We start from the raw sequence: 27,588 nt of genomic DNA, 5'->3' as shown, positions 1-27,588 counted from the left end.
AAGGTTCATTTATGTCAATTGAAAAAGTTAAACTAATACATTAAATAGATTCACACACAGAATGAAAATATTTCAATCTTTATTATTTCCTTTCTTTTAACAGTAATGATTATTCATTACTGTTAAAAGAAAGCCATTCATTATCTCAAAAAATCTGAAAGTACAAAAGACAAATTGAAAAAAAAAAAAGCATTTTTAATATGAAAAAGTGTTGGCCTTCTGAAAGGTCTGTCCATCTATATGCATTCAAATCATTTGGTTGGGGCTGTTTGACGTGAACTACTGGAAATTGACTTTTTTTATATTCTAATTTATTGAGATGCACCTGCAATACAGGTGATTTTATATATACTGGTAGCCATGACAACTCGAAGATTGATCACACTTCTGTCTTCAAGCTGCAAAAGAACAAAAACTCATAATCCAACATGAGGACTCAAGTCTACAGTTCATTACGAACACGAGTGATGAATAATTGAAGACATTATTGTATTTTGTTTTAGTAAATCAGTTTTGTAAGAAATATTGCAGTGTTCTTCCATCAATAATAATCATTACCTGCAGCACAAGGGTCGATGTACTGTGTCTCAGCCTGGTCACCTGAGAGACAAACGAAAACTTAAAACTTAAACTTGCAGTGCTTAGTATTACAAGGTGTGTGTATGAGTTTTACTTGGCTGGTAGTAGTCGTAGATCTTGACCACAGCTGGCTTCAGGTTCTGCACTGGGAGCTCCTGTACGACCTCTAAGCTGTGGTTGATGGCTGTGTCCTTAGGTAACTGTTGGTGGAAAAACAGACCACAGGATCAGTAACACATCCGCAGAGCGTCCTCCATTGATCCCCACTGTGAATCCCTCTCACCTCCCGGAGGTAGACCATAACGTGGTCCTGCTTTTGTTCAACACGGTCCACCGGCAGGGCACCTTGGAGCTGTGAGGAGACGACACTCAGCTTCATCAACACATGAAAACTCATCAGTTCCTACTGAGCTTGAAGTTTTGTCTAATATCTCACCTGTTTCAGAGACTCTGGGTCTGGGGCAAAACCAGAAAGCATCTTGATGTCCAGGATCACCATGTTGGTGGTGGTCTCCTCTCCACTGTATCTGCAACAGAACCATAAAAAGGTGATGTGATGACACTCCTTCACCCCGTTCTAAATAGGTCTAAAACAGGGGTGCTCATTACGTCGATCGCGAAGACAGTGTGGGTCGATCGCGTGATGAAGAACAACAAAAAAAAGTATATTTAAAAAAACACAGTTGTCTGGACAGCAGGCATTTTTCTCACAACCGACCTCAAAAGCGAGGGCAGGTCCGCCGAAGCATCGTTCCGGGTGGGTCATGCTCTCCGCCCGTTGTCTTTGTTGTTACTTTGTTGCCGCTCCACAGAGCGCACATGGCTACTTAATTATGCACGTGCTGACCATATATGGTTGTGCTGAGGCATTCTGGGGGTGGAATATGAGGTGTGTTCATGTCCGCACCATTCTTGGGTCCGGTGTGATTTATCAATGGAATATTGCGGAGAGTTGTGCGTACGCACAGCTTGATCAGCTTGAAAAAAAATCCTCACGTCTGTTTACGTGCGGTGCAACGCACCAACGACCAACGACTGGACGACCAAAAATTGGTAGATCATTTTGACTTGGTCACTTTAAAAGTAGCTCTAAGGCTGAAAAAGTGTGAGCACCCCTGGTCTAAAACATGCTCTATTTAACGCTCTGAGGCCTGTGGTTGCAGTTTGGATGTTTGAGCTAGACAGTACCTTAAAATAAAAATGTCACAAAAATATTCTTCTGCCATTGTTGTAACTGAATCTGCCGGTCGATTACTTACAGTGACTTAAACTTCAAAGTGAGTTTGGGTCTTTGTGACCCGCTGGTGCACACAGCCTCGGGTTTGACCTCAACACTTAAGGTTGTGACGTCAGTTGGAGTTGGGATGTTGTAGTGAAGAGAAATCTGGAAAACAGTCACAAAAGAATTCCCTTTAAACCTTGATCATTTGACTTTTCTGTATCAGTCCAGTGCTTCCAACCTTTGGACAGTGTCATATGGAGGACGTGCATCAAAGAGGAACTGTTGGAGCTCCAGTGCTGACTGACCTGCATTGAAGCACATGCAGTGCCCTTCACCTCCAGGCTGTACTTTCCTGTCACGTCAGGCAGAGTCTTCTCCTGGTAGAGCAGCTTGTTATTGCGGTTTACATCAAATGTCAGCTGACCACTGGGGGACTGGACCGTGACTGTGCTCGAACCCTCTGGACTGAAGACCAGAGTGGAGTACAGAGCCAGAGCCTGAAGAGCCACCACTGTGTCCTACAACAAGGTGACACGTAAGAAACGGTACCAGATGATGCAGCACAGACCATATTTTCATCAGTGTCAGGTGTTGATTTTCACACAGGTGGGAGGTCAGGAAGCTGCTCCATGGATGCGATTCCTAGTTAATGGGCTGTAACACTGCTACAAACACTGGCATCAAGTTGTGGAGGTACAGACTGATGTTGTTTCATCATACTTGCCTAGGAAGTATAGAACAGAAAAGTCCAGCTTTATGCTTTGGGCCATACCTGTGTGGAGGAGAAGCCTCCATAATGGTTCTGCTGGCCCGTCAACCATCTGACGATGCCAGAGGCGTAGCCCAGGTCTTCAGTAGAGGGAGAGGCACTGAGTTTAGCCAGCATAACGTAGGAGCTGATCTCCACAGACAGAGAGGCTGATGTATCTGCTGCTGTCTGTGACCAGTGGAGGAGACCCCCTAAGAACAGTCGTCCACAAACAAACAGGTATGAGATGAGCTGCATTCACAGGGAGTGAGGCCAGAATGATCTCCTGTAGGAGGATGCTCACCCTGTTTCACTGCCACTGTGTCCAAGTGCTGCAGAAGCTGACCACGGGTCTCCATGTCTCCTGCCAGGGTGAAGACGTACGCCAGCAGAGCTGTAGTGTAGGTGTTGCTGAGGTCACCGATGGACTCTTTGAGGCAGGACAGGCTCTTCCTCATCACATCTTCCTAAAAGAAATTAAAAAGAATAATTTGAAGAATCGGAGGCAGAGTCTTAGGACTCAGGGGAAGTCTTATTATAACCCTGGCACAGGTTGGCAGAGGTCAAGAAGCTCCTTGCTAAGATTGTCACGGTTTGGGTCTTAGTACCATGTACCATGTCTTGTCTTTGGTTCGGGAACCACTGGATTTCATCTCTGCTTTTCGCAGATGATGTCCTGTTGGCTCCTTCGAGCCAGGACCTTCAGCATGTACTCAGACGGTCTGCAGCAGCTTGGATGAGAATCAGCACCTCCAAGTCAGATGCCATGGTTCTTGACTTGAAAAAGGTGGCTTGCCCCCTCTAAGTCGGAGGACAGCCACTGCCTCAAGTGAAAGAGATTAGTATCTTGGGGTCTTGTTCACAAGTGAGGGAAGGATGGACTGACAGGCGGATCAGTGCAGTAATGAGGTCCTTGTACCGGTCTGTCATGGTGAAGAAGATTTACTGGTCAGTCTACGTTCCTGCCCTCACCTGTGAACTTTGGGTCATGACCGAAGAACTAGATCTCGGATACAAATGGCCGAAATGGGTTTCCTTCACAGAGTGGCTGGGTGCTCCTTTAGAAATAGGGTGAGGAGCTCTGTCACCTGGGAGGAGCTCGGAGTAGAGTCACTACTCCTCCACATCAAAAGGAGCTAGCTGAGGTGGCTCGGGCATCTGTATCGGTTGCCTCCCTGCCCGGAACACCTCCCTGGGGAGGTGTTCCGGGCATGTCCCACCAGGAAGAGGCCCTGGACACCCAGGACACGGTGGAGTGATAATGTCACTTGGCTGGCCTGTGATCCTCCTGGAAGATCTGGAGGAAATGTCCAGGGAGAGGGAAGTCTGGGCGTCCCTGCTCAGACTGCTGCCCCCGTGACCTGGCCCTGGATAAGCGGAAGAAGATGGATGGATGGATGTCTTGTCTTCCTGTGCTCTTCCTTCTGTGCTTACCTCATGTGTCTAACCTGTGTTCGAATGCTTCATCTGTCTCATTTCCTCCTAGTGTATTTGACTTTGCAGGAACCAACGTAGACAAACCAACAAAGGCCAATGGAAAACCCCCCCCCATTCATGCTCAGTGTTGCCTTTGTGTTCCTGCCCATGTGTAATTTTAAGTTCCCCTGTTCAAAACCTACATCCCGACTTTATGAACCAACCAGAAGATGGACCCAGCAGAAAGTCACCTCCCCGAATGATGACTCCTTGAATTTTTTTGCATATCAGCAGGATAAGACCATAGATATACAAGAAGACTAGATCTCTCACCTGACGCTGCTTCCCAGTGACACGGCGTTGCTTACACAGCCGCCATCTTGGCTCAGGCAACTCGCTCCCTCAGAGCATTAAGCCTATGGTGCATGTTCCACTATTATAACCAGAACTTACTCAGTTTTTGACCGATTTTCAAACGGTTTGGGTTGTGCTGAACATCAGAAAAGTAGTTTTGATACTACATACCAGTTTAAGTATGTAGTATCAAAACTACTACTGGAAGTGATTCTTCTCACTACCCCTCATCCTTGGACTGGGTCCTTTCGCAGCCGATCTACCCCGCCAAGCCCCAGCCTCGATCTTCTCCGTCTGGACCACAGCCTTGATCCTCTTCAGCTGGGCTCCAGCCACATCCTGAGCTGAAAGCTAAAGGTGATCAAGCCTTTCAAGCCATGGCCCCAAGGCTTTGGAACGCCACCCCCCAGACCACATTACCCATTTTCAAGGCAAAACTAAAAACCCACCTTTTCCGTCAAGCCTTTCAATAACCAATCTTCCCACCTTTTATTCTGACTATCTCATGTTTTTGGTGTCTTCTGTTTCAGGTTCTGTTTTTATTGTTTCTGTGTTCTGTTTTATTGTTTTTTGTGAAACACCCCCAAAAAGTGCTACATATAAATAAAGAATTATTGTAATTATTATTATTGTTAGTATTATTATTATTATACACAGGGGTGATTATATCAGGTACAACACTCTACATAAAATAGTCACCGGTAACTGGAAAGAGTACTCACATTAACTGACATGTTCATCTCCAAGAAGGAAGCAGTGATATAAGCACTGAGAGTGACTTCATCAGACACTCCTCCCTGTGGAGAGGAAGCCATTGTTATCATCCCCCTCAGTATGACTCGTACACGTGCACAGGTGACATCAGCTCACCTTCATTCTGTTGTTAAAGAGTTTTCCTGACTTTTGGAAACAGCCATTTGTTTGTTGTTTACTCAGCAGCCAAGTCTTTGACTGTTGGATCTTTTCTGGGTCGATGTAGGTGAAAGACTGAGCTTTGGCAAAACATCTCATCACAAAAGCCGTCAGCCTTAAGAAATCACAACAAGGTTAGACGACAATGACACAGTGACTTTTTGATTATGTTGATGTTGAAATGTCACCAGATTAGTGGTTCAGTGGCATCACCATACAAGCCTTTGGTGTCAGAACTGTTTTAACATTGAACCTTGTACTTCCCTAAAACATGTTTTCATTTTGTCATTATGGATTATTAAGTGTACATTGACGGGCATGAAAGCAGTTTAACTGGTTTTTCACATGAAATAGGACTGTCCTCACCAAGTGTTTCCTTCTCCTTTGCCAAATGTGCTGTAGGCACCATCACTGTGTTTGTAGTTCAGCTGTCTCTGGTAGCCTGTGGAACAGTCAACACGTTTATTCCAGCTGTGATCTTTGATTTTAAGGTAACAATTCACCTGATTTGACTACCATTCCTTTTGTGGTAAGGTGAAGAGGGCCCGGGCAGGCTTCGAACCCCAGACTCCCGGGTAATAGTCATGCACGCTAACCATTCGGCCAAAGGGACATCCCCTTGGCCAAGTAGCCAGGGCGCATGATCAATTGGAGGCATAGTGACAGGACCCTCAAGTGTCACACTTTCTATATCATACAATGAACTGAGCTTTGTGAAAAAGCTCATACTGTGCCATGTTCAGGCAAAACTCTACAGCACCAGACAACAGCAGAATCACCACACACTACAGCTCAAAGATCACCGAGGTTCATTGATCACGACCTGACCCAGACAAGTCAAGTTCAAGTGGTAAATGTGATGGAAACTATAATTCGATATAAGAGGCAGAATAATGATCATGGCAGGTTTGAATTTCAGATTTTTCTGGTTTTCTTCAACATGAAGCTGACAGAGACGCTCACCGCTGCTCAGGAAGTTGGTGGCCTTCTCCAGGATGGCTGGGGTCAGCTGCTGTGTGTTTTTCAGGTACTGGAGGATGTAGATGTTGGGAGCCAGGAGCGCCATGTTCTGCTCCCCACATCCATACGGCATCTGCAGCAGCCCATCCAGGTTCTGCAGGGCCCGGCCCAAGATGTCGCCTGCACAAAAACACTGACTCACTCAAGACTGAACATGAAAACAATCCTGATTTTAAGAAGACAACGAGTGACGGTCAGAGTGGTTTACCCAGGACTGATAGTGAAGCACGGGCAGATCCAACAATCACATTCTCAGGGAGCTGTAAGTCTATTTCCTCTGTCAAAGCCTCTCCTGTGTACAGACGGAGAAGATTAACTCAGGACCAAAACAAACACATCAATTAGATTTAATGGATGGTTGCTATTTTTTTTTAGAATATGCAAATATGATGGCATCAACTAAATCCACCTTTAGGACACAGCATCCAGTTGTGGGTCTTTATCATCTCAGTTCCTTCAGCCTGAAAGAGGACGGAGGAAATGAAGAAAATGTTTTTGGTTAACTTTTGTCATTGTTTTTAAGGCACCAACCTTTACAATGAGGGATCGTGTGACCACATCGATACGACCTCTGTCCGGCACATTCACAATCTCATTGTTACAGAAAGCTTGGGAAGCCACAGCCTCAGCAGACACAGTCACATTCACAGCCCCTAAAAAGATCAACAAACACTGTGAGAAGCAGTTAAGTCTGTAAACTTTTCATCTGTCAACATCAGAGTGGAATAAAGTTTGACCCTCACCTAAGGACGAGGGGACCATCGTCCATCTGAGGGTCTTGCGCTCGCTGCCACACAAACAGGATGTGTACTGGTCACTAGAGAGCGGGGTGAGGGTGTAATCTAAGGAGGGCTCTGGAGTCACAGTCACCTGTTCAACAGAGACAACATTACAGTTTAGAACTGAAGATACATCCCAGGTAACTCAAATGTTCTTTCTTTCTTTCTTTCTTTCTTTCTTTCTTTTTATTTATTCCAACCAAGGCAATTTCACAATTTGACAATATAATCACAGCATTTCTTCCAATGGTTGGAAGGGAGCAGGGCGAAGATACATCTTATATTGCCTGCCCCTCACTCAATATCCAGTTTTCCAAGTAATCTGTCACTGAGCAACATTCTTGCTATAAAACATACAAAACAAAGGAAACAAAATGACAACAACATCCAATCACCATAAACAAAACAAAACATAAACAGAACTTAAAGTTGTCTTATCTATTAGTCACTGAGACTGACACTGTAGTCTTACGATAATGTAAACAAGACAATAATGAAAACAAAAAACAGCATTATAAGAATCATTGGCTACATTTATCATAATTTCTAATTGCTATTTCCTTAAGCATTTTCTTGACTTGGAAAACATTAGTACCAGTCTTCAATTCATTACTTTGAGAGTTCCATAGTTTGACTCCAGCTACAGAGATACCCATCTGTTTCAAAGTTGTCCGAGCAAACAGATGTTTAAAATGAAACTTCCTCCTTTCTTCTTCATCCTCTGATCTAAGAACAAACAATTGTTGTATGCTTTCTGGCAATATTCAATTTTTTTGCTTTATACATCACAGCCAGTGTTTGTGTTTCTACTAAGTCTTTCAGTTTCAGTATCATTTCAGAATGATCTCTGTATCCTACATTATGAATAATTCTTACTGCCTTTTTTTGTAACATAATCAGAGGTCTTATGCTTGCAAAGTATGTATGGCAACAAATGCTGTTCAATTCAATGTTATTTGTTTTCATCAACAGCTAAAGGTAAATATCTTCAAGAACAAAAATGTTTGTCTCTTTTGTGTTACCATGATGCACTTGGACAGGTAGTTGAAGACGGTGGCCTTCAGTTCAAAGTGCTCCCCCCTGATGATGGAGTAGGGCAGGGTGAGCTCCAGGAAGAAAGGCTGGAAGACGGTGATCTCTTTACGAGGAGCCAAGCCAAAACCCTGAGGGGACAAACAGAAACCCTCCGTCTCCCAGGTGGTGATGGTGTCTGGGACGGTGAAGGACACGTCCTTTGTTCCAGATTCTCTGGATCAACAGATATACACACAGGTACATGACTTCAGAAAGTCATTGTTTATCTTTAAGGGAAATCAGGCATTATTTATCATAAGCCACTTCCCCACTAGCGCAGGGGTCGGCAACAGGTGGCCCGTGGGCCGAATGTGGCCCACTGAACCTTCCAATGTGGCCTGCGACTGAGTTCTAATAGTTTACGTACTGTTTTTCTCGGTCTCTGTGCCTACAGACGCCTGTAAGTCAATGCGCAGGGACACGGAAACACGTGTCCCAGCGCATTGTTGTGTGTGCCTGTGAGACGCTGCACTGGGATAATGAAACGCCCAGGTAACATGCACAAATGTTTGGGGAGTGGCTGGACTGCAGGGTTTTTCCTGTCTGTCTGTAAAGGTTATGGGTGATTTTGGCCTTGGTCCAACCGTGTGTACATGAGGGGGCCGTTCGTCTTTGGCGCGCGCTCAAACCCATTCAATGTAGACGTGTGTCATGTGTGCTCCCAACTCAAAAGCTGTAGCGGCGCATATTTGATGCAACGCGTGTTTTTCCGTGCAAGTCCGCGGCGCACAGTTGCACGCGGTTGCACGGACCTGCTTCTCCCCCGGTGTTGTGTCCCGGTGCCTTCGGCCTGTGTCTCTCCTAAAGTTTCCCACTGAGCTCTGCCTCGTTTGAAAGGTGAAGGAAGCCCGTGAAAGACGTCGCCTCTGAGATGTAGAATGTGTTATAGAAGAGAAACACACATGTCAGGACCAATGACTTGAGAACGGACCTGCCCTGTAATGGTCAGCCTCCTTTCATATTTAGGCTGAAAATCACAGGGCATGTCTCAGGATACAAGGCAGCAGTGTAAAGCTCCAGCAGCATGATATGTAAATGATGATATGATGGGCTATGTCAAGATTTTAAATTTTATATCATACAAAACACCAAAGATGTGTATAAATAAAAATGATGTGCACAAGAGAAATAAAAATATAAACAGCCAAATTATTAAGCAAAAAGGTGAATTTAATTTCAATCCAGGCCGTCCGGCCCTCGGGGTGTCTGTTGAGAAAAATTCTGGCCCTTCGACAAATATAGTTGCCTCCCCCTGCACTAGCGGGTCGACGCGGGTTCTTTAGACGTGGGTCGACCCCGAAGAATCCCATTAGGGGAAAGTTTCGAAAAAGACCCAAATATATCCCATTTATACGCCTATTAATTATTTTTCTCACGTGAATAGGGTAATATTTTTAACCTTTAGATATCTCCATGAAAATTACTGAGTTGATCACTCACATTAAAGGGACAATGAGGAGTTTCTATTTGGTTATAAAAAGTCTCACATTAATGTGGATGAATCTACGCTACCCACACTTGTTAATGGCTCCATTTTCGATAAATATATCGTTTTGTCTCTGTCGTTATTTTGTTATTTTAATTAATGGTGGAAATGCTGGGCGAGCTGACCAGCGTTTCCTTACTTTTCGGTTTTGCGGACGCTGTCCGGTGGGTCATGGGAATAACTGAATTGCATAAATTTACATAAATCCCACCATTTTGACGGCACGATATATAAAGTTGCTGTGGTGGTACCGGCATGAAAATTGGAATGAGTTGACTTCATCGGTCAATCGACAAGAAACCACTTTAAATTTCAAGATGTCTGCAATTTTCAAGATAGCCACATCCTTAGTAGAGCAGGTATGACATGAGCAAACAGTGCATAATCTAATTATGTATGGCTAATCTGCATACATTGGCCCTCATTTATTAAACTTGCGTACACCAAAAAAATGGGTGTACACCAAATTCACCGCAAGGATCGGCATTTATTAATCTGAGCGTGAGCGTCCGGTACGCACAAATCTCACGCCAGCTCTGACCAGGTGTACGCACATTTGGAACCAGCGTAGAACATGCAGGAAGCAGTGCTGCTGTGTCAGAACGATTATTAAACCATAGTCTAATAACGCAGCGATGTGGACCACATGTTGTTGTTGTTTATATTGATAAAAAGATAAAAAGTAGCCAAAAAAAGAAACGATAAAACCAAGTACGTGTTGAAACTCGACTTTTATTTTGAGCAACTGAGATGAATTAAAAACCACGAAGTGACAGATGCTCGTTAATCAGCTGTGTAAACAGAAACAGTCAATGACAGACAGACCTGTTATTGTAGATCACACACACAAACTTCCAACATCTCCTGCACCAGAGCATGACCGGACGGCTCCTCAGTCTCTCTTTCTGCCGGACACCGGAGCCGGCGGGGGGGGAGAGCTCCGCTACCTGTCCAGGTGCAGCTGGTCTCCGCGGCGGAGTGTTTTTTTTTTTTTTTCCCCGTCACCGGGACGTGTCAGCGGGACATCGGGCCGGTGTTTCACATCCCTCCATCAGCCGAACCATGCCAGCAGTGCTGATGGTCATAAAGTCGCGTTCGCAGCAGTAATAGGCCTATGCCTATGATTTCTCCTCAGTCACTTGTGTTTAATAAACTGCAGGAGCATTTCATGAGGTCGCTGGGTTTCCTGACGTGGTCGGTGACACATGGCCGTCTTCCGTGTCTCCATGTCGTAAAAGGGGCAGGGCGACGCCTCTAGAGCAGGAATATATCAGGGCGTGACATTTAAATGACGCTTGTTTTCAGCCGCCGGATTTATCACCACCACGCCGGTTCTACGCCGAAATCAGCAGCGTACACACTTTTAGTAAATCACACGTGACACTTGGCACACACTGATATTTACACCAGAATCTACACCAGATCCTGCGCAAGTTTGATAAATGAGGGCCATTGTATTTGCATACATACAACACCTGATCTAAACATTGGGTATATACTGTACAGCATATGGCAGGTGAAAATGTCTTGTTCAATCTTGTTAACATATTACAGTTTAAAAACTTAACATTAAGGTCTGAATGGAAGCCATGTAGGCTATCAGGTGTTGTATGTGTGCAAATTAGGATTACGTAAATGGATTATGCACTGTTTGGTTATGTCATACCTGCTAAGGATGTGGCTGTCTTGAAAAATTGCAGTCATCTTGAAATTTAAAGTGGTTTCTTGTCGAGTGACCGATGGAGTCAACTCATTCCAATTTTCATGCAAATTTGCTCATGTTAACAAAGAATTTCAAAAAACTTGTAATACATTTTTTATTTGTCTTAATGTAAGTAATCAACTCAGTAATTTTCATGGAGATATCTAAAGGTTAAAAATGTTACCCTATTCACGTGGGAAAAATAATTAATAGTCGTATAAATGGGCTATATTTGGGTCTTTTTCTAAACTTTTCCCTAATGGGATTCTTCAGGGCTTTTTTTCCCTCACTCAGGACATGTTGAGGATACAAAATCAGTCGAGTTTTCTTCTGTTGCAATTTGTTCAACGTTGACCCCTTTTTGGCCTAAAATTACTGGACTAATAACCAACACATTTTATTTAAATTCATGAGATTTTTGCTGGTTTGTTGCAAACACACACTGACCCACCTGTCACTTACAGCAGAACTTGTCATCAAAATTCACCTATACAGTCTTCAATTTGTTAATTGCTGCAAAAACTACTGTTTTTTTTTTGTTTGTTTTTTTACCTTTAATTCACAGTAGAGTTGAGAGAGACAGGAAATAGTGACACTGCCCCCCTGGAATCAAAAGTGATGAAAGGTGACTTCATCCACCTCTTTGAGCTACTCAACAGAACAGGAAGATCTGCTCTCATCTCAGGCCCAATCCACTCATTGGATCACAGAGTTGGACATTTCTGCAGGATCCTCAGTCTTCATGCCTGGCTCCAGAGTCCAGGTTGTCTCTCCCTCAAACATTTTTTCATCATGTGTTTCAGGATTTTAGCTGAGCTGCAGGTTTTCTGTCATTTACCTGTTTAGTTTGTCTCTTTATCTACAACTCTAAAACTATAATTTAATGAGTGAATGTTTGTTTGCACAGATGCTCAGTGCTCACCCAACGTCCACCAGGTCCCATATCCAGGTCTCAGGGAAAAAACTGCGGATTGTTTTGAGAGGATCTTCCTCACCACCCCTGCCGGGAGCTGCAGTGAAAACACCACATGGTATTTGACAAGAGGCAAAGGCCAAAATGTGAAAAAGTAAATAATCATGACAGAACAAAAAATGTTACCCGAGAACATTATTATGTCGCATTCAGGCAATTTAATCAGCAAATCAGTTGCCATCTTCAGTCCTAGTCTCTAGATAATCCAACAACACAGACATCAGTGACAACTTGCTGAAATGGTAATCAAAAAACACTGTAACAGGTCTGAATTTTGTAAGTAATTGAAAATGTTGCGTATGAATTACCTTGAAAACCATATATGCGCCATGTTCGTGTCCCCTATAGTAGTAGCATTCTTCTTGAACATCCAGGAGCTCATCTGAAACAGTGGGTGCTGTTCTGAATGGCAACAGGTCAAATATCTGAAAAAGAAGAGTGCAGTTACTAAACTAGACTCATACACACATTTAAATGCCTGCCTAGATGCAACAGTGACTGAGCATTGACCATGTGTGTTGTTTCTCTTCTGGTAACTGGGCTGCTAATGTGAGACGTAACAGTTTGTCTTTCTTGTTGTTCCCTGGTTGTTGACAACGAGGACAGTCAAGACAGGGCGGCTGGTTGACAGCAGCATTTACCCTCTCAGCATTCAGAGTCTTCCCCGGCTCCAGGATGAGGACGCTCTGGTCGACGGCACTCACTCCACAAAGAGAGTTTGGTTGGGTGGTCAGCTGCATGGTGGTCTCCTCTCCTGGGACGGCTGAGGACGGAGAAAACTCCAGAGACACCTGACGCAGACAAATCCATCTTGTTAACGTGGCAACAACATGTATCATGTTTCAACTTGTTTTTCTTTGAAGACTTCAGGAGTTAGTACCAGTGGAGAGAAAACCAGACCCTTTGATTGATTTCTGAGCGAGTATGTAGCTACTTCTGAGAGAGTTTCAATAGTACTGTGTTCACATTAACACAACAGTGCTTGTGCTCCTCTTATGATTATTCTTTAATCATGTACTGATATACATGGTACATCTTCTTAAGCCAGACCCAGATGACTTCATATCTGTTCATTAATTTGCTTCAGAAAACAAAACTGAGCTCTGACCACAGAGAGAGCTTAGTTTATACCATGAAGACAACAAATGCAGCATCTGGGTTGGGATGATTAATACACCCTGACAAAAAGCTTGTCAAATCTATTTTACCTGTCGGTCTTCCTCTTATAGACTGATTCGGCGACGTCACCGGAAATCGAACGGCCGCCATTACTGCGGTGACAACTCACACAGTCAGGCAGCTGTTGGCTCTGTGCGCGAAGCGGGCATTTGAATGCAAGTGGACCTTTTCTCTTCCCTTTCTCTTCTGCGAACATGTCCAGGAAGGCTGGGAGGACATGTGCCGTCCTCGACTGCTCTAATATCAGCAAAACACAGCCCCTTACTTCAGGAGGAGTGTCCGTGTTTAGACCGTAACGTTACGTACAGCGTGTCAACAGCAGCAGCAGCCAGCGACGCAGTCACAGCTGACCTGTACAACCTGGCTACCCTCCCTTCTCACCGTTACCTTCACATCGTGTGGACAGTCTGTGAATGTCTCACTGATCCCTTCAATATGATGTGATCATGGTCGTCTAAAAGCCGGTGTAAAATATGTCCGACCCATCCGGAGCTCAGGTAATTTTGACCATAAATCAGAGACCTGTAATTGACGTTTTTTCTGATCATCGGAGGCCAGCTGGTCAATAAAATATTCTTGAATATCTAAAACAAAGCAAAAGTTGTTGTTGTTTTTATAATCTTATTCATGTAGCCTGTCCACATGATTAAATATCCCGCTGCTGGCTTGCTAACGTCAGCACGCATAACGTACCGGTATGTTATATCGTTTATGATACAGTCTCTTATCTCCCTGTTACTCTAATCTTTCCTGCTAATCGCTCAAACAAATGATTAATTACTAAATGAATGTTGGTATTCATGTAAGATACCTTAATCAGTTACTGGGGGGCACTAAACATCACAAATGCAGCCTATTTATGATGCTGTCATAGAGAATCAGTTTACTATGACTGACACATGTCACCGCAGCAATGGCGCCGCCGCAAGATGGCGGCATACACAAAACGTTCTCCGAATTCGTCTATACTGACCTTGTTGCTGAAGCACTTCTCAGTATCGAAGTTGGCACTGGTGGCAATGACTTCTTCATTGGGAAAGACGGCATAAGTAATGACCTGGATGACTGGAGCCGTCTCTGGAGACACTTCCAGCTGAAAGGTCAATGTGCCCTGAGTCACTGCAATAACAAGCCAACTGTTATGAACACTGATCAACTACATGACTCCATATGTCAATCAATGTCAATTGAGTGTTGTCCATAGAGATTGACTTCATGCAGTGTCTTTCACACCATCTGAGCCACTAAATCTCCAGTTTACAAAAGCAAGAATAGGCAAGGCCAGAGCGGCCTTCCTACAACTCAAAAACATCTGGCGCGCCAGAGAGATAAAGAAGTAACTAAAATAAGATTCTTCAACTCAAACGTAAAATCTGGCCTGTTCTATGGAGCCGAGACCTGGAGAATGCTGAAAACCACAATCAGTAAAGTGCAAACCTTCATAAACAGCTGCCGAAGAAGAATTCTGAAGATCTACTGGCCAGACAAGATTACAAACGAGGATACGTGGGCAAGGACGCACCAAACACCGAAGAAGATGGACACACACCTCGGAAACCAGCATCTTACAGTATTTCATTTCATTTCATTTATTTGTTTATTTGTAACGGGACTCTGCGTATTCATGAACATCCAAGATGAAAATACACCAGATTTAGCTCTAGGCTAATTTCCATCCGTAGTCCCGCGATTCACACAACAACAATTGTACAGAGATGAAAATAAGAACAACGTACAGTATGGTACAAATACCATGTCACAAAACCACCAGATAGGCTCTAATTTGGAACCCACAAGGGAGAAGAAATAGAGGCAGGCCCAAAAATACCTGGCGGAGAGATCTCCAGGCAGAAACCAAACAACTGGTCGTAGATTGAAAAGAAAGCCAGTGACCGAGTGCTCTGGAGGTCCCTTGTCGATGGCCTATACCCCAGTAAAAGGGGTGTCAGGCGTAACTAAGTAAAGTATGTGTTACTCACCAGAATTATCTTGAACTTCAACCTTTTTAAATCCTTGCATGATAATGGCTCCTCTGGATAAGACCTGCAGGATTTGAGAGAAAAGAACTTCATTGTTCCCTGCACACATTACAAACTGTGTGTGTGTTCATCATATTTGTCATGAAAACATTACAATGGTACACTGAGACAGTGTTCACCCATCACTCACCAGATAGATCACGTCCACAGAGCCCTGTTTCTCTCCCACTACTGTGTAGCTGATGGAGATCTCTGCTTCTCTGTCACAGCGAAGTGGTTTATCCTTTCTATTCACCGTCAAGGAACTGACTTTTGGGACGTCTACATATCTACAGTCCGGACAGACCGAACGTTCTCCATACCAATAGTAGGGTTTTTTAAAGTCAGGATAATCTGTTTTCTGTATATTCTTTACCTAGCACATAAAAGAGAAACACTGTAAATGAGCTACAATAAAGATTTATATTTGTTTATGTTCTAGGTTTTCTGAACTGAGCCGAGGCCAAACGTGTACCGTAATTTACACAAAATCATTACTTTCAATCCTTTACAGCTGTACTCTTTGATTTAGCTGGTCTAAAATTGTATTTTCTTTTGAGTCTGACACAGCTACAGATCAGAAACACTAAACAACAACTGTTTTCGGTTTGCATAATAATTCTCCTGGATTACAGGCTGTAGTTTCCGTACAACTTCTTACTTACCTCCAGGAAGATGTAGTCATTACGGTTGGCTGTGCTCAAGGAAAAAGCAGCGATACCATCATGATCAGTTGTGACGCTCTGCACTAGACGTGCTGAACGTCGGTATCTCCCCTCATAAATGTAGAGCACCATGTCAGGAAGAGGTTCATCATTGTAGTTAACTGCTTTAACCTTTTGGAGGACCAAAGTTGATGTTACTGCAAATGTACAAGACTTGAGATTCACTGTTTATGACTCAACACTAAAAAAGAAAAGACAGTTTGAACTTACTTTTCCCTCAATATTTGATCTATTGTAATAACTCGAAGGTGTGTCAATGAAGGACAGTCTCCCAATTCGATAAGAAAGGCTTGTAGTCTTGAAATGCGAAAATGAAATACCTGCAATAAAGCCTCATTGTTACTGTACAATAATTTGTTTAAATATTTACAATTAAAAACACTGTCCAAACACTTACCAGTCCCCTCCTCCTCTGCTGTGGCTATTACATCCCATTGGTACGACACCATCTCTGGTTGTAAGTTTGTGAACATGGACATGTTTAGGGTAAAAGTGGCACAGCCTGTCTGGTCAGTCTGTAAGATAATAAATATGTTCCATGACGTGGAGTTAGACAATGCTCGTTACTGATCAATGACCAGTGTGGTCTAGTGAAAACATAAGAGTGTGTGTTGGTGATTGATGATGATGGGGCGTGAGGGTTGGCCTGCTCTGTGTGTGTAGTTAAAGTTGGGTTTTACCTGGGGAACAAAAGCTGCAGAGACTTTCTCTGCCAGGTTTTGTCTGGTTAAGTCTGCAGTGCTTTCTTATCAATTATCATCACAGGCGTCATCATGTGTATGCATATCCCACTTCAATACCGCTCCATTAATTCATGCCTTGGATAAATTAGCCACAAACACAACATCAATTTCCATTGTTGCGCAGATGACACACAGCGATATGTCCCGACTGTTAAGTCCCGGATCTTCCAATGTCCTGTCCATCCTGTCCTGAGATCAAATCCTGAATGTCCTGTAATTTTCTCAAACTAAATGACTCCAAAAACGAAGTACTTTAATCACTCCTCCTAACCATAACTCTGCTAACACAACAAACCTATCTGGGTTCATTATCAGAGAACATTCAGGAAGCTCGAAACCTGGGCGTCATAATTCACCCCCTTTTTTGACACTCAGGTAACCAAAGTGCTACAGTCATGCTTCGTACTGCTGAGACAGCTCTCCAGGATTAAATTCTTCCCTTCCCCCTCAGACATAGAGAAAGTCATTCATGTAATCTCACTGGCTACCTGTGAGTTTTAGGATAGATTTTAAGATTTTATTGCTTGTTTTTAAAGCCCTACATGAATTTTTATCTCCCTATGAGCCTGATCGCTGCCTGAGATCCTCCAGCAAGGGCCTACTTTTGGTCCCAAAATCCCATGTCATCTCAAAGGGTGACGAGGCTTTTGCAGTCCGTGCTCCCCAACTTTGGAACTCTCTCCCCTTGGATCTCAGGCAGGCAACCTTTGTATCTTCTTTTAAATCCCTTCTTAAAACTCACTTTTATCGATTGGCCTTTCCCTTTTCCTCCTGTAACCTGATTGTACTGTATTTGCTGCTGGTTTTATTGTACCCTTTTATTATTATTATTATTGTTTTAAATGTGAAGCACTTTGTAATTTTAGTTCCAATAAGTGCTATAGAAATAAAGTTACTATTATATTGTAGAAAAAGAGAAATAAAGCTGCTGCTATAGTGACTGTACCTGCTGTGTCACAGGGGGGAAGCAGTGGGGCTTTCGCCCCCTGTTATGGCGCCGTAAACGTTGGCAGACCTTAATTTCAACAGTGCCTGGCACAGGTTGTCCATATGTATACCTGGTTAGACACAAATAAACATTTTTATACTGAAAACAATTCATGCATTCACCAACTTAGGTGTAATCTGTCATCTGTTCAGACAGGTACTTACCTTAGACACACTTCAGCTTTGAATTCCCCCTGTCCAATGTTTATTTCTTCAGGTACTTTCATTTTCACATCAAATTTAGGCAAAACTGGGAAAAAATAGTCTTGCTGTCAGCATCCTTGCTTAAATCCAAATCATGAGCAGTAAAAACTGAACAGTAACTAACTTACCATATTTCTCCACCTTGAAGCTGTGAGATGTTTTATGTCCATCAACTGATGCCACAATGTGATAAGCTCCTTCACTGGCCTCAGAGTTTAAGGAGTAAGAAAGCTGCAATATTTTACCATTTGAGTTTTCATTGAGCCACTGTCCAATCCTGTTGCTGTTAGAGTCCTGTTAAAGAACAGAAATGCATCATAATCCTCTTTTAATTTACTACATATAATGATACTGATGATGATTTATTTCAGTTTGCTTTACTTTATTTTTTGACAAATTGTTTATTCTTCAAGTGTGAAATGTCCGGCCGTTGTCATTTTCACATAGTTTCAGTGGCCTCAGAGTTTTCAGGCCCTTTCACTGTTTTTTCTTTGCTTGTTTGTTTGTTTTGTGTAGATTTTATTGTTTTACATTGGTAAAATTATTACAGTTTTCTCCATCATCAATCTACACTAGATATTCCACAATGAATGAGTGAAGAAATATTTGTAGACTGAATTATTCTGGCCCAATGTTGTGTCAGGAAAATCCTGCTGAAAGTTTTCCTGAGATGTGGCTAGAACTTGTTTGGAGTACACTTGTGGCAAATTGTATTGCATTAAATGAAACATGTTACATTTTTAATGCTAAGTCTTACCTTAAGTTCAATGACATTGTACTGTAAAAAGGGAGAGAAAAGTCATTAACATGCATTAGCCATCATCCAACTAATGGTTTCCTTTCAGTGAATAAAAAGTGACTTTCAGACACTACTCAGGTTGTTGTCTCTACACATTGAGCACAATACACACCACCTTCCAAATACACTGTGGAATATGATGACACAGACTGAAGTTCATAATCCTTATTATATTTATACATATTCATCCTTCAAACATGTTAATATAGACCAGCTTAAAACATTTTTCCCAGCGGTCAAATCAAAGGTTCTCTTAAAATGATCGATTGTGGGGTTTTCCACTTGAATCTGTGCTACAGAATGAGTATGGATAGTGTGGTGTATTGATTTACCACATATTCTATTTACCAGCTAGTGATTGTATGGTAACTATGTTCATGATCTATGTTGGCTAGATCTATGTGTAACCAGACCAGGTCAAGGTGCTGCGCGCATGCGCATTGTTCAGTGAAGTAACATGGCTGAGTAAACAAGCAACGAACAGAATGTCGGCCTCCCTCTCGTTCATACACCACAGATAGGGATAAATGAATTCATCTCAGTGTCCTGGGTCCTGGTTGGCCTACTGAGCCAAAGACACATCAGGAGCTGATCCTCTCGTTCAACGAGGCATGTATTAAAACCTGCACTGTTAGCACACTGCCTTACAGACACTGTGGTTTGTGAGTGAAGTATAAAAGAGAGGAGAGACTGTTCCAACACTCACCTGTTGACTCACAGCTCTAAACCTGCTGTCCAGTGCAATGACTCTGAAATGTACTGAGAAAAATCCAGGGAGATTAAATTGGGTTTTTACAACTTCTCCTCTATCTTTTTTACATTAGAAACACAGATCACATTACATTGAGGTTACCTGTTTGTCCAGGGAGGTAGATTGGCTTATCTGTTTGAACAAATGTCATTGGTTTATTGACTTTGATCTGGACTTTCCTGACTTCTTTAGAGTAAAATGTGTCGCCTCGTACCTCCACCTCGAACTTCTGTATGTTGTGATTCTGCACTACAGGAGCCTGTGAGAGAAAGTTAAGCATTAACTCCAGAAAAACCATTAAACTGATAATCAAAGCCTTTGTCAAGAACGGACCGTAAACTGAGTGCAGGCATGAAACTCCTCACTGGATGTTTGTGAGAGAAGGGTTATTTTCTTGTCTTTGGAGAGGAGTGTGACGGTCATGACCACGGTCTCGTTGGGCTGCAGTAGACTCGCACAGAATTGAGTTTCAGCTCCAGCTGTAATAACTGCAGGAACAGCCACCATGTAGTGCCTGTAGACACAGAGACATTCAGCAAACAGGATGATCTTGTACTTACTGAAATGTGGCATCTCTTCAGTGAGCAGCGCAGCTCAACTACACACAAGCTGTTGAAAGGTTTTCTGATGGACCGGGTAAACTTACAGCTTTGCCATCGTCCAACCCACACACACACAACTCAGGCAGACAAACAGTCTCCATGTCTTCATCTGTGTCCCAGAGAGATCCATGACTGACTGAGACGAGCTCAGAGCCTGTGTTAACCAGCAGAGCCATCCTCTTCGTATTTATGTATCTATCATGTTAATCATTCATTTACAAACAAAACCAAAATTTCAGAGGATGGGGCTGGGATTGGCAGCCCATCTATTTGTTCAGACATCACGTGTTTTGCTAGTTTCATATTAACTGTAGATTCCTGACAGTAATTGTTTGTGTAAGTGTTTGAGATGTGATCATGGGCGTGGTAGTGGGGGGAAAAGTGGACCTGACTACCCAGGGCCCGAGTAGAGAGAGGGGCCCATGAAAATCCTGATTTTTTTTTTTTTTTTTTTTTTTTGTGATGTTTTTATTTCGAATGAATTGGGCCCTCCAATTAATTGGTGTCATAATTTATTTCAAATATATTGATAACATCAAATGAGAGAATGAACTTAATGTCACAGTTCTCCCAACATATTAGACATTCTGGGGCCCCCCTCTTGGAGATGCAAAATGGTTTAGTCCGCCCAACAGCGACCGGCAACAAGTGTAAGGTCAGACAGTGCGTCCAGATCAGAGACCTGTGTGCAGGGCATCACGCTGCCCAAAAAACATAAATCGGGCTATCAGAAAAAGAAAGAGAGGAAACAAAAAGAAAGACGGCAGAACGAGGGGAGGCAGCTGCTGACTGCTTTCTTTCCCAAAGGTGAACCAAGTTAGCTTGTCATGCAAAGTCCAATTAAAGTTAACATAGTCCACTCCAGACAGCTGCTGCTTATATTTGTATGCTCACGTGGAGTCTTTAGCTTAGCTAGCTGCCAACCAGGCTGCTTGCGGCTGTAAGTATAGACAATTACAGGCCAGCTAACGTTAGTTGTCAATATTAACCAGTTTCAGAAACAGAGAGTGGCGCAGCCGCAGCAGCTGGAGCAGCAGAAGCAGCAGTGGTCAGTCCTGGCAGCTCTTCTGAAGATGAGATTAGAGATGAGCAAAGACAAGGTGAGATCGTTGTTCAAGTATTCAAAGGCGAGCTCCCCCCTCCGACCCCCCCTTACGTTGGTATATTGGTTCGCGAGGTGGAGAGAGAGAAAGAGAGAGAGTGGTGCTGACTGGTAGAATTGCTGTCTAAATATGAGTTGTTTACCTGAAGTTTAAAGTAAGTTAGCCTTTTGGTTCAGTGTGTGTGCTATAGCATTTTGTCTACTAACACAGCAGAGCTGAAAGTGAAACTCCGTGCTGAGATTTAATGAATGATCCATCTAGCAATATTGCTGCTGCATATATCAACATGTAAATAACATACCAATATCACTGTAGGCTCAAGTGCACACTAGTAATATATTAATTGAGCAATAACGCAATTTATTATTTTTGTCTGGTAAAAAGCCTTAGCATTGCGGTGCAGTGCTGTGCTTAAAAGCTATTGTCAATGTTCAATAAATTCATGATGTTACCAAAGCCAATGAATAATCATGTTAAATAACTGTGATCTCACTATCAATCAAAAATTATTGTGATTCTGATTTTTGCCACAGATAGATAGATAGAGAGAGAAAGAGATAGGTCTGGGTGGTGAGAACATAGAAAAACAATTAGCTATTTTTCTCAATCTGGCTGAAAAATGGCTTAAAACATTTTTGCCTCTGCAATTTATTGAGCATGATGAATACTGTGTGTGATAGCAAATAATTAGGAGCACGAGTGTCATGGATCAAAATGTTAGTACACAAACCAGATGTAGCCTAATGTTTTAGGTATTTGAGCACAAGTAGGCCAAATGCATCAATTCAGAACCACTCATCAATATAATCTGATCTGATTGTAGTTGATTGTAGTAGATTGTATAAATACACCCCCCCCCCCCCCTTTTTTTTTTCTCTCACGCGCCTCGCGGGCATGGATAGGGGCCCACTGACATTGAGAGTGTACAGGGCCCAGAATTTGGTGCTACACCCCTGGATGTGATCAATGATGATTCCTTTGAGCCCCTATAATCAACCATTGATTATATACTGTAGTAATTATTCTTCTTTATCTACCACTTCCATGACCAAGTAGTTCCGACCAAGCAATGATTGGTCAACAAGACATTTAGAACATGCTCAAATCAGCATGACAGCACGCCTGACTCATCACCTGGAGCTGAATATTTTGTTGGATAAAACAGAAGATATTACCTCTATAGCTGCGTTTCCACTGCAGGAGTTCCTGGTAAAAGGATGGGGTAGGAACTTCTACAGGAACCGTCCTCTCACTTGGCCCTCTCTCCACTGCAGACAGGAACCACCGGGGTCTTATGGCGACGTGCGGCAGTTTTAATTATCGCAAGCTAACCCTAACCGTTGGTCTTTTTGGCAACAAAATCCTCACCGGTCTTAGCAAAATGCCGACATGCTTGTTCAGTGTGTGGGGAGAGCAGTGGGAGAAAATTCAGCGAGTTATGGCGATTTTTCTAATGCCGCGGCATCGTTCCAATGGCATCTATTGGTGCGTTCCAGGCGACCCGTAACTCGTGTTCCCAGTTGTAACTCGTAACTTGCCTGGAACGCTACAAACTCGTAACTGGTGACTTCAAAAGCCTGCCTGGAACGCACCATATATCTATGCTTCTAACGGTGAGAAACTTCATTTATCACATGAACCTGTAATGCTAAAGAAGGCAGTGGAATAACTAAACATAAGATCCATCAAGACAGAGCAGGACAGAAGCGGTAGCTGCTTAGCTTAAGAAATCAGTCTGTTAATGCAGTTTATGTTTAATGCAGAAGTAAGCGATCCGGTGGTTTTGGCTAACTTCCTGTCAGCTGATGGAGTTAGCAGTCCCCGCCCTCGTCCCTACGTCACCACATTCACGCGCATCCCTTGGCTGCACACACAGAGAGGACTGCCCCTTTATGCCGTTCTCTCTTCTCATTGGATAAAGGTTGTAGGATACAAGGAAAGTTTTCTCCTCGGCTCAGAGCAGAGCAGAGTGACTGACAGACCCGTGTTTCAGACCAAACACTCTATGTAAGTGATTGCCGTCAGAAGATAGAACTATTTACAGGGCTCGACAGTGCGACTGTTTTGCTCGCATTTGCGAGTTGATAATATCCCGTGCAAATAAAAAATTGCATTCAGTCGCATCAGTGCGACTCCGACAGAAACTGTAGTACATGCACTGCTTTGCATGCTGTTTAACGTGAGCAGTATTTCCCCCCTGCCTGTTTGGTGATTTTGGCCGCCGCATTGATTAAAGCTTGTGTACATTGGGGCCGTTCAGATGTAACGTCTTTTCCGCACATTACTTTCAAGGTAGACGCGCGTCATGCACGCCAAGGCGACACCGTAGCAGCGCACATTCGGTGCAAAGCGCTTTTTTTGTTGTGCATGTTCGACCTGCTTCTTCCTCCGGTACACAGTCTCGGCTGAGTTAATGTTAAAACATTATTAAAAGGAAACATGTTTGGTGTTTTTACTGTTCTCAAATGTAAAAATGGGTCATGTTGGACCCTCAGCATTATTTAAGGCTTAAACAGCCTGCTACTTAAACATTTTTCATTGTGCTCCTATAAAATCTTAGTGTAGAGCCCTGTATGTAATGTTCAGCTTTTTATACTGAGGGAATAGGTTCACTGCTCATCAATACCCCCACCCCTGGGCCACATTCACACACATACAGCGAAAAACTAGAAACTAATATTGGTTGTGAATATTCTATTTTCTCACACACACTTTGCCTTGTTTGTCTTTCCTGATTTTTGTTAAGGCAAAGAGCCAGTTATAACATTAAAAATTAGTCTACAGGGTTAGGATTATAGGCTAAATCTACTTTATTTGTTTGAAAATTATATTTTCACCAAAACTGCAAAATTTTTATTGTGCTACTACAAAATGTTGTGTGCTACTAAATTTTTCAGCATGGTAGCACAGTGCTACTTGGAAAAAAGCTTAGCGTCAAGCCCTGATTTAAGACTTATATTAACACAAAAATTCTGCTTACTTCTGCTTTAATGTCACAACATGACCTTTAAACTGTGTGAGCTGTGCCAAAATAGGCTATTTGCCCGATAAATACCCTGACTGCTAAGGTAGATTGTATTCCAGAGGAGCTTGTGTTGTCATCCTCAAACAAAGATGACACGTTACAAGAGACTTACGGTAAAGTCCAACCCCCAGGGCTGTCCAATGTTTGTATAGCTTGTTTTCAGTCACGTGGTTATGATGACGCGAAGGGGGCGGGGCGATGTCAGATGGAGGGCAGGAAGTGGAGAGCAGTGCCTGAAAATAATGGAAAGCGAGTACTCCGAAGCTTTTGGTCGAGCCTGCACGTAGCAGGTATCACCAAAAACTAGAGAAATATATCAGATACGATCCATACAACCTTAAATCGGGAGAAAGGAAGCAGTGAAACACACCGCCTCGACCAGAGCGATTGATATAACAGAGTGGCGACACTCCCATAGGACTCCCATAGAAATACCGAGTAATTTTAAGTCATAAAGTGGTAATAATCTTTGCCATGTACAGTAACCATGTCGATTTAACAAAATAAAATGTATTAGACTGATCGCTGCCCCTGGTTCCCGGTCGGGGCTCACACAGACACTGCACTTCTCCCAAAACAGACATCGGAGCAAATTCCCCAGCGTTATAAACTGACCACAGACTCTGGATTAAACGGTGACGTGTTAACAGCGCTAAAGCCACAATTAAAACAGTTTTTAGCAGTTTTACTGGCTGTAAACTGCATGCTAATTTCTGTTAGCCCGTCTATGGTGTTTTACATATACGTTAGCATTAAGCTAGCGGGCTTTATATGCTTAGTTGTGACACTGGCTGTGCGTGTTTTGAACGTTGTTTCAAACTATGTGGGTTTGGCTGAATATCGTTGATGCTTAAATATACACTATATTACCAAAAGTATTCGCTCACCCATTCAAATGATCAGAATCAGGTGTCCTAATCACTTGGCCTGGCCCCAGGCTTGGCCCCTTAGTTCCAGTGAAAGGAACTTTGAATGCTTCAGGTTACCAAAACATTTTGGACGATTCCATGCTCCCAACCTTGTGGGAACAGTTTGGAGCGGGCCCCTTCCTCTTCCAACATGACTGTGCACCAGTGCACAAAGCAAGGTCCATAAAGACGTGGATGACAGAGTCTGGTGTGGATGAACTTGACTGGCCTGCACAGAGTCCTGACCTGAACCCGATAGAACACCTTTGGGATGAATTAGAGCGGAGACTGAGAGCCAGGCCTTCTCGACCAACATCAGTGTGTGACCTCACCAATGCGCTTTTGGAAGAATGGTCAAAAATTCCTATAAACACTCTCCTCAACCTTGTGGACAGTCTTCCCAGAAGAGTTGAAGCTGTAATAGCTGCAAAAGGTGGACCGACATCATATTGAATTCTATGAGTTAGGAATGGGATGGCACTTCAGTTCATAGAATGAGTAAAGGCAGGTGAGCGAATACTTTTGGTAATATAGTGTATATTGCCGCTTAATATATTGCTTTACTCCTCTTTCTATGTGCCATTTTTACTGTAGAACAGGCTAGGACACCGTTTGTTTACTATGGTCACTTCCGTCCCTCCCACACACCGTTTTACGGTCAGTTGTTGAAATTTGAGTCCTTTATGTCTTACTACCTTAGGAACTCTCAAGTAACTTTTTTGATTTTCCCGGTTTGACCGTTTTGAACAGCCGTAGACAGCGCAGACAGTAGGCATATTCCTATTGTTTTCCTGCGGGCAAAACACTTCCTGCCCTCCATCTGCTGTCGTGACGTTCCACGTGACGTCATCTGAAAACCACCTATTGAACTCCTACAGAGTGCAGCCAAACACCAGTGTCTAAAGAGAGAGGAACAGCAGAGCTCCTCTCCTCTGACAGCGCAGTCAGCTGCTGCGGGTGAGTGACAGGTGACTGTGAACTGCCTTTTTTTTTTTTTTTTTTTTTTATTAGCGGCACCGTCCGTAGCCTACATGTGAGACACAACGTCCGTTTGTTGTCAGACCTTCCTTCACGGGGACTAGCTGCTGAATAACTGGCACATCAGGCTACTGTAGGCTAAATCCTCCTGTTTATTTATGTTTTTGCTGCGAAATATGACTGAAAAAAATAATAACAACCAGTTCTTCTCTCAGAAACATGCGGTTCCAGAAAGGTTTTGCTGCACATAAAGATGTGAGCTATACCATCCAGATCTTATGACCTATAATTAACAGCCTAAATCATTTTCCATGTTGTTCATTTGGGTTTTCTGAATTCAACAAAGCAAAAAAGAGAGAAAAGGCCAGTGCAGAGGGGCAGAGCAGCCTTGATTCTTTCTTGACTCAGAATACAGTTTCCTTTAAAGGAAAGCTTTCATTGTGTGTTTTCTTCATATTGCATTGCAATATCCTGTTTAAAGTGATCATATAATAAACAACTAATCAATACTGTATAGATAAAGGAGTGATAATAACCTACAGCAAATGCTTTGAATCTCTTAGATATAGTAGCTGTGCAGTATTCTTAGTAGACCGGATAGCAGCAGATGATAGAAGGGTCATTACAACCAGAAGAGACAGGAGACTTTTATTTTTTAGAGACTTGAGACTTGACTTGGACTTGTGAGTCGTGACCAAAGACTTGAGACTCGATGAAGTCTCACCCCTCAAAGACTTGAGAGTAAGTTGTTCCTCTTGTGTGGATGAAAAACTGTACAAGGTATAAATACACAACTACTGAAACAAAGATGAAATGGTGGGAAACGGAAAAACACCAGACCATTTCTTAGTGGGACATTCCTGTCATATAAATTTATTATTAATTGTGCATTAGTTTGGGGGCACATTTAAAGAAGTTACACAGTGAACGTGTTGAGCAAGAGTATGCTTTTGGTTTGTACACATTTGTCTACACACAAACAGACATGGAGTTTCACAGGGTACACAAAATGTATCTTTATATGATATATATACAGATACAGATACAGGTGCATCTCAATACATTCATGGAAAGGTTCATTTATGTCAATTGAAAAAGTTAAACTAATACATTAAATAGATTCATTACACACAGAATGAAAATATTTCAATCTTTATTATTTCCTTTCTTTTAACAGTAATGATTATTCATTACTGTTAAAAGAAAGCCATTCATTATCTCAAAAAATCTGAAAGTACAAAAGACAAATTGAAAAAAAAAGAAGCATTTTTAATATGAAAAAGTGTTGGCCTTCTGAAAGG

The 27,588-nt window shown here is 42.7% G+C and overlaps 1 protein-coding gene across 1 annotated transcript; it reads right to left on the bottom strand.

The window, feature by feature from the left end:
• Positions 1 to 469: 469 nt before the first annotated feature.
• LOC146975425 (alpha-2-macroglobulin-like) lies at positions 470 to 20,442 on the bottom strand. Its single transcript, XM_085794809.1, has 35 exons — positions 20,318 to 20,442; positions 20,005 to 20,185; positions 19,774 to 19,930; positions 19,627 to 19,679; positions 18,879 to 18,899; positions 18,250 to 18,415; positions 18,083 to 18,167; positions 17,877 to 17,988; positions 16,585 to 16,702; positions 16,398 to 16,507; positions 16,128 to 16,298; positions 15,614 to 15,838; positions 15,424 to 15,487; positions 14,418 to 14,563; positions 12,907 to 13,056; positions 12,574 to 12,690; positions 12,392 to 12,461; positions 12,215 to 12,302; positions 8,053 to 8,278; positions 6,995 to 7,121; positions 6,783 to 6,904; positions 6,661 to 6,712; positions 6,460 to 6,543; positions 6,195 to 6,371; positions 5,598 to 5,673; positions 5,190 to 5,346; positions 5,042 to 5,116; positions 2,854 to 3,016; positions 2,574 to 2,761; positions 2,107 to 2,319; positions 1,839 to 1,963; positions 1,016 to 1,106; positions 863 to 931; positions 674 to 779; positions 470 to 600 (listed from the first exon to the last, which is right to left on the bottom strand). Exons 1-35 carry the CDS (start codon positions 20,401 to 20,403, stop codon positions 542 to 544), a joined length of 4,230 nt encoding a protein of 1,409 aa, XP_085650935.1. The 5' UTR covers positions 20,404 to 20,442; the 3' UTR covers positions 470 to 541.
• Between the last annotated feature and the right edge of the window lie 7,146 nt (positions 20,443 to 27,588).

The sequence above is a fragment of the Trachurus japonicus genome, chromosome 13 (assembly GCF_045865225.1).
Source record: "Trachurus japonicus isolate A0001 chromosome 13, Traja_1.0".
Taxonomy (NCBI): Eukaryota; Metazoa; Chordata; class Actinopteri; order Carangiformes; family Carangidae; genus Trachurus; species Trachurus japonicus.
Note: the sequence above shows the minus strand (reverse complement) of the source record. Positions and strands in the feature narration are given on the sequence as shown.